Source organism: Camelina sativa, chromosome 10, assembly GCF_000633955.1.
Source record: "Camelina sativa cultivar DH55 chromosome 10, Cs, whole genome shotgun sequence".
NCBI classification, from domain to species: Eukaryota; Viridiplantae; Streptophyta; class Magnoliopsida; order Brassicales; family Brassicaceae; genus Camelina; species Camelina sativa.
This window is the reverse complement of record NC_025694.1, coordinates 24,677,092-24,684,158: the sequence shown is the minus strand read 5'-3', so window position 1 is coordinate 24,684,158 and position 7,067 is coordinate 24,677,092. Positions and strand designations below refer to the sequence as shown.

The window sequence follows — 7,067 nt, the reverse complement described above, 5'->3', positions numbered from 1 at the left end:
TCGGAGCTGACCAGTGGTATGAATAGTGCAGAGGAAGAGAATAAATCTCTACTATTGAAAGTTTCGGAGACTTCAGATGGGATCCAACAAGCTCAGACCACCGTACAAGAACTAAAAGAGCAGCTCGCTGAGAAAGAAGGCGAACTTTTACTTCTGACTGAGAAGGACAGCCAATCACAGTTGCAAAGAAAAGAACTAGGAGAAACAGTAGCGACACTGCAGAGGGACCTAGAGTCAGTTCGTTCTCGTATAATAGATCTTGAGAGAGATTCAGAAGCGGAAAAATTAGTTGCAGCTATCACGAAAGAAGAACTTGAGAGAGAGAAGCAAGAGAAATCAGAATTGTCGAATCAGATCACCAGTGTCGAGAAAGCATTGGTAGAGAAAGAAGCTGCTTACAATTGGCTGAAAGTGGAAAACATGCAGATCTACGAACTAGAAGCTCAAGTGGAATCCTTACAACAGCGGGTCACAGATTTAAGTGTGAGTAAGGATGCAGAGGAAGAAAACAAAGCCATCTCCTCGAAAAATTTGGAAACTACGGACAAGCTTGAACAGACGCAGAACACCATACAAGACCTCAGGGATGAATTGGGAGAGTTGAAAGACCGACACAAAGAGAAAGAGAGTGAGCTTTCTAGTTTGGCAGAGGCACACGAGAAATTTAAGAGAGATTCACAAGTGGAAAAATTAGTTGCAGCTATCACGAAAGAAGAACTCGAAGGTGACTTGGGAAAGTTGAAAGACCAACACAAAAAGAAAGAGAGTGAACTTTCTAGTTTGGTGGAGGTACACGAGGCCCATAAGAGACATTCCTCAACTCAGGTTAAAGGATTAGAAGCACGGTTGGCATCAGCAGAGAAACAGGTTATAGAATTGAACAAAAGCTTGAACAGTGCAGAGGAAGAGAAAAAACTGCTATTAATCAACATTAGTCATCTAAAAAAAAAGTAAGTGAATCACTTATGTTTTTTATATAAAGATCATATTTTAATTTGGGAGATTCTCAAAAGTAGCATCAAAATAAGTTTTTTTTCCAAACTTAGCACAACATCTTTAAAATTCCAAAAATATCACTAATTAATCTTTCAAAATTAAGTCCTAAATTAAAAATACTTAACTCTATCCCTCAAAACTATATCTTAAATGAGAAAATGAGAACCCAAACTTAAAAAAAAAAATTCTAAAAATTAATTTTAAATATTTTAATATTTTAAATAATGCTATTTTTGGAAATTTGTGGGATGTGTGCTACAATTGTCCATTAAAATTGTTTTAGTACTATTTTAAGATATTTCTCTTTTAATTTACTAGCAATTTAAAAGACCAATTTAATTTACTTACCCAAAAAAAACATTTCAATATCACAGTAACTATACATTTCTATCATTGGGTCAATGATACTAAAAATTGGAGAAAATGTCTATCAAAGTCACTGAAGAAAGAATACAAATTGACTTCCCAGAAACAAAGGGCAAAAAACATAAAGCAAAACTTTTTGAACATTCATAAAGCTGAAAACGACAGTATTGTTCTTGGTTATTTACAAACTTTGTTTTTGCATAATAATTGCATCAAACATGAAATTACCGTATTAATTAAAGCTTTCCTTTTGAGCATGCTCATCTATTATACATATGACATATATCATCAACCTTTTTAGATTAACGAAAAGTTTGTCCAAGAATCACTAGCTTCATATCACTAATCTTCTGTCACCATACGAATATATGATTTAACTTCTCACTAATTGAGAGGCTAGAGGTTTATCTATCTTTATAACACTTCAGTTTTTGTTTGGATGATACTTTGTTATAGTATTTATATGGAGAGGAAGAGTACAACTTATATCCCATTAAAGAAATTTGTTTTTATATGGGTCATATCAAAATATCTCTTAAATTTTAATTCATATGAAATTAAATAAGATTTATTAATATATATAGTATATATACATATGTATATTATTAAAGATCTGTATTGAAATATTATTTTATAAATTATAGGTAAAAAATCTAATTGGTTATCAATATCTAATTTTGGTAAAACCTTAAAGATGAGATTTTTATTTTGTTAAAGAAATTAAGAATAACAAATGTTGAAAGAAGAAAAGAAAAAGAAAAAACATCATCAATGCTCAAAGCTCAATATACAAAAAACAGTTGAAAGCAGTCAAGCACACACACATGTGAATCCACAAAATCCCAACCCAAACAGTTAACACATGCAAAAATTGATATATCGAGTAACAGAGATTTGTGGATCTGTGGATTTTGAGATGGCTGATCAAGGAAGAGGTTGTTTCTCGACACTCAATCATAGTCTTTTACAGTTTCCTGAAATCCACAAATCTCTTGGATCCTGAAATCCACAGTTTCCTCAAATCTCTCTCTCCCTCCCACAAAAATCTCAAGAACATTCATGGGTCTTCTTCTTCAACAAAGCTTCAACTTTAGCTACTTCCACTCAGAAAAATCAAATTTTTAAATGGAGGTTCAGCGACCAGTCATCAACCTAATGGTTCTTCATTCTCAACACGACAAAAGCGACACCCTTTCCCGACGAGAATCTCTCGCCGGCAAATCCAAATGGAGAATCTCATTATCTCGTTCCTCATCATCTTTCTTCATCAAACAGCAACTCTCCGACCAAACCAGAGATCCCATCTGAGTTTCTCTGTCCGATCTCAGGCTCTTTAATGGCTGACCCAATCATAGTCTCTTCCGGTCACTCCTGCGAGAGAGCTTGCGTCATCGCTTCTAAAAACCTAGGCTTTACTCCAAACCCACCTCCAGATTTCTCCACCGTGATACCAAACCTCGCCTTGAAATCCGCAATTCTCAGCTGGTGTGAGCGCCGGTGTTTCCCACCGCCGAAGCCGCTTGATTCCGCCACCGCGGAGAAGCTTATACTCACTTAAATGGAGAAAAAGCCACAAAGAAGAAAAGTCTCTGTTTCGGAGAAAGAGCTTATCCAAGCGATTAGAGACAAACCATCAGTGAGACTTAACCACGCCGCGACTGAGCTTGATCGGAGACCTAATTACTTCAATTCAAGCTCCGACGAGTCAGTAGCTTCATCGAGCCGTACACTACAATTAACAACTAAACCTAGTTGCTTCTCTTCACCTTCGTCTGGAGAAATCGATTCGTTAGAACCAAACCTAACACCAGAAGAAGAAGCTTTACTCATAAAGCTAAAGAGTAATCGAATCTCAGAGATTGAAGAAGCTTTGGTTTCGATTCGACGCGTTACGAGAATCGACGAAGGTTCAAGAATCAGTTTATGTACGACGAGACTCATCTCTGCACTTAAGTCACTGATCGTCTCGAGGTACGCGACGGTTCAGGTGAACGTCACGGCGGTTCTTGTGAACTTGTCTCTGGAGAAATCTAACAAAGTTAAGATCGTACGGTCAGGAATCGTTCCGCCGTTGATCGACGTTTTGAAATGCGGCTCCGTCGAAGCGCAGGAGCATTCCGCCGGGGTTATCTTCAGTTTAGCTTTGGAAGACGAGAACAAGACGGCGATTGGTGTTCTCGGAGCTTTGGAGCCGCTGCTTCATCTGATCCGAGTTGGTACTGAGTTGACTCGGCATGACTCGGCGTTGGCTCTGTATCATCTCTCTCTAGTGCAGAGCAACAGAGGGAAGCTTGTTAAGCTCGGAGCTGTTCAGATGCTTTTGAACATGGTGAATTTAGGACAGATGATTGGTCGTGTTTTGTTGATTCTTTGTAACATGGCTTCGTGTCCGGTGAGTAGACCAGCTTTGCTTGACTCGGTCACTCGGGAGGTGTTGAATGTATGGTTAAGGTTTTGAGAGGAGCTAGAGAGGTTCACAAGTCGACTAGGGAGAGCTGTGTTGCGGTTTTGTATGGGCTGAGTCACGACGGTGGTTTGAGGTTTAAGGGGTTGGCTATGGCGGCGAATGCGGTGGAGGAGTTGGTGAAAGTGGAGAGGAGTGGGAGAGAGAGAGCTAAGCAGAAGGCGAGAAGAGTTTTGGAAGTGTTGAGAGCTAAAATGGAAGATGATGATTCGCCGGAGAATGAGGAGGTTGATTGGGAAGAGTTGCTTAATTCCGATGATGTTAGTCGGAGCCGGTATCGACTTGGTGGTGAGAAATCGTGTGTTAACTCGGCCGAGTTTTGACGTGTTTTTTTTTTTTTTAACTCGTTATTTATTTGCTTTTCTAAAAACAAGAATTAATTGTGGATTTTTTTTTAAGAAAAATTCTAAATAATAGGGTTTGGGGTTGTAATTAGTTGGAGTCTCGGAGATGAGATTTTTCTTTTGTGAAATTTTTTTTTATGACTGGCTGGGTTCTTTGTATATTATGGCAATTTGGGTGGCTTTTCTTTTTGTTAATCTCATATGTGTTCTAAAAATCTCCGCCTAGCACCGATTATGTCTCGCAAAATCGCTAAGTCCATCCTTTCCGTTTTGATTAATGACTAGTCTCTGTCTAACATCGATTATCCAATTATACTGTCTAATTTAATTATAACTCGTCTAATCTGATTATTTTCCGCCAAATTTTGTATATAATAAATATTTTTAGAGCCAAATATAAATCAAATATGTATTTTTTTTATTTAGACATTTAAATTAAGAGTTTATGATGTTTTACAATATCTAATGTACAAACTTTTTATGAAAATCGTAAATTTTTTTTTAAAGTTACATTTTTATGTGTTTTCCGTAATTTTAAAGACAATCGTATAGTTTTATATTTTATTTGATATTTTTATTTTAACATAAACAAAATTTTACATATATTTAATACTATATATTTTTATTTTATTATTAATTTAATAAAATAACCCTAAAACTAGTCCCCGATTAATTTTCGTTTAATATCTGATTTTTTCGTTAGGCGCTAGGCCCACCCCAACCGCCCGACTAGTGCCTAGCGATTTCTAAAACAGAGATCCCATCCTTTCTTTTCTTATTATCTTTTGCTTTTGATTTTTTTTTTTTTTAGTAAAAGGAACAATGAAAAAAAGTTGTAAAGAGACTAAGGGATGACTTTTTAATTCCTAATTAAGAGATGGGAACTGATTCTCCTACTGAAAAAAAAAATAGTATCAATCTTCAGTTTGCTGTAGTTTAAATCTGGAGGGGAATCATCAAGATTATATATTTGGAATAAATTTGATTTTAACATTGCATTCATTTTCATCTAGATTTCAATGAATATTACTAAATTATGAATTTCTTCTATAATATTTTTTGTTTCAATGCCAAGTTAATTTAATTGGTACTCATTCCAATTGCTTACCAAAAACAATTATATAAGTCTCAATTGGTACCCCAATTGCTATTTATTTATTTCTATGATAAAAAAAAATTATAAACACACAATTGTTCAAGTTTTTCAAAAAGATATTCAACAAAAAAACCATAACAGACACACATTAACATTTAATAAAATCATTAAAAACTTACTGCTATGAGAAACAAAAACTTCATTTTAAAAGATTGGCATGTCGTTCAATGAAAAAAAAAATGAAATATACTATTAATTAAATGGGAAAAAATGATTGAATGATGTTGTTTTGCTTCTTTTTATTTTATTTTTATTTTTGGGAAATCACAAATAGGAAAAGGAAACTTTGTACCCCCAAAGTCTTGTCGTCCTCGACAAATTACTATTTATTTACGGATTAGGGTAATTATTCTATTCTCTATATATAGATAAAGGATAGAGCAATCCAACTTTCAGATACAAAAAGCTTATTTTTCTCTGATCAATCGAAAAACAATTCTCTCAAAGGTTTTTCTCTGGCCACGCGCGATGTTGAACCAAGACGCGATTCAAGAGATCCTCTCTCATTGTTCAGCGACGGAGATTCCAAGATTCCGTTTACTAAACAAAGAGTGCAACAAACGAAGTTGAGATTTATCGATCATCATCTCCATAGAGCGGACAAATCGTTTAGTATCACCCCCGTTTCGTCCCCGGCGTTGAAGCAGAACAAGAAGAAAAAGAAGATAAAACCCAAATCTCACTTCAGTTTCTTCCTCTGAACAACGCAAAGATCCAAGCTTGTGATACACATCATGGGATTTTGCTCTGTATCGGTGATAGGTTTAAAGGAGCGATAACGATACCAGAGTACATCGTTTGTAAACCTGCTACAAAGCAGTTCCGGATCATACCAAACCCTAAAACTCGATATCTGACGATCGCAACCGGTTTAATGGTGATTTCTTTGACCCCGTTTGGGTATAAGATCATTAGGTTTTATGAACCAAGGACATGGATGACCAAGGAAGGTTTCTATAATCACAACTCTGATTTTGATTCCCTCCAGAGTATGACTGTTTGGTGTAGAGGTTGTTGCTTCTCCCATCACGTTTGCTTGGTGAGCTCTTGGTCCTCCATGACCAGTCATTGAACGGTTCGTTCGAAGATGAGGATGAAGAATCCAACATCGACTCTTGAAGTGACCAGGCTTCTTACAATGCTCACAAAAGGGTGGATTCTTGTCTTCATGCTTGTAGTATCCTTTGTTTGCAGAAGCAATCTCCACTTTGTTGGTTGTCATTAGTTCTCCTTTGGCTCCAAATAGACTGATAGAACCATGTTCTTTTTGAATCTGATTGCATAAATCGTCGAGGAATGGGAGCTTATCTGACCTCAAGATATGCTTAATGAGATCATTGTAGGAGGAGTTCAATGTTAAGAGTAGTCCGAACACTTTGTCTTGTTCACGCCTCTCGTTTAGGATTGTAGGGTCGATGGTCTCAGTTGAAGCATTTCCAGTTCAGCCCAAAGGGATCTGAATTTTCCAAAGTGTTTGGTGAACTCCATATCTTCTTGGTTGAGATTGTTGATGGCTCGCTTAATCTCAAAAATTCGGTTTACATTCGTGACATTCCCAAAAACATTTTGAAGTGTATCCCATAAATCCTTTGCGGTTTCACAGTAGGAGTATGCTTCAAGGACCGGTGCATCAAGTGAGTTTTGAATGATGGCAAGAACTCCTTGGTCTTCTTGGAACCACTTGTCTTCTCCACTGGCGTCAAGCTCTTTGCTGTCTTCAGCGGTTTTGCTCTTTGAAGCT

At 36.6% G+C, this 7,067-nt stretch overlaps 1 protein-coding gene and 1 pseudogene across 1 annotated transcript; both read left to right on the top strand.

Moving 5' to 3' along the window:
* On the top strand, positions 19-954 carry LOC104720688 (myosin-2 heavy chain, non muscle-like). The gene has a single exon (XM_010438566.1). The coding sequence runs from the start codon at positions 19-21 to the stop codon at positions 952-954; it is 936 nt and encodes a 311-aa protein (XP_010436868.1).
* Positions 2,011-4,261, top strand: LOC104719831 (annotated as a pseudogene).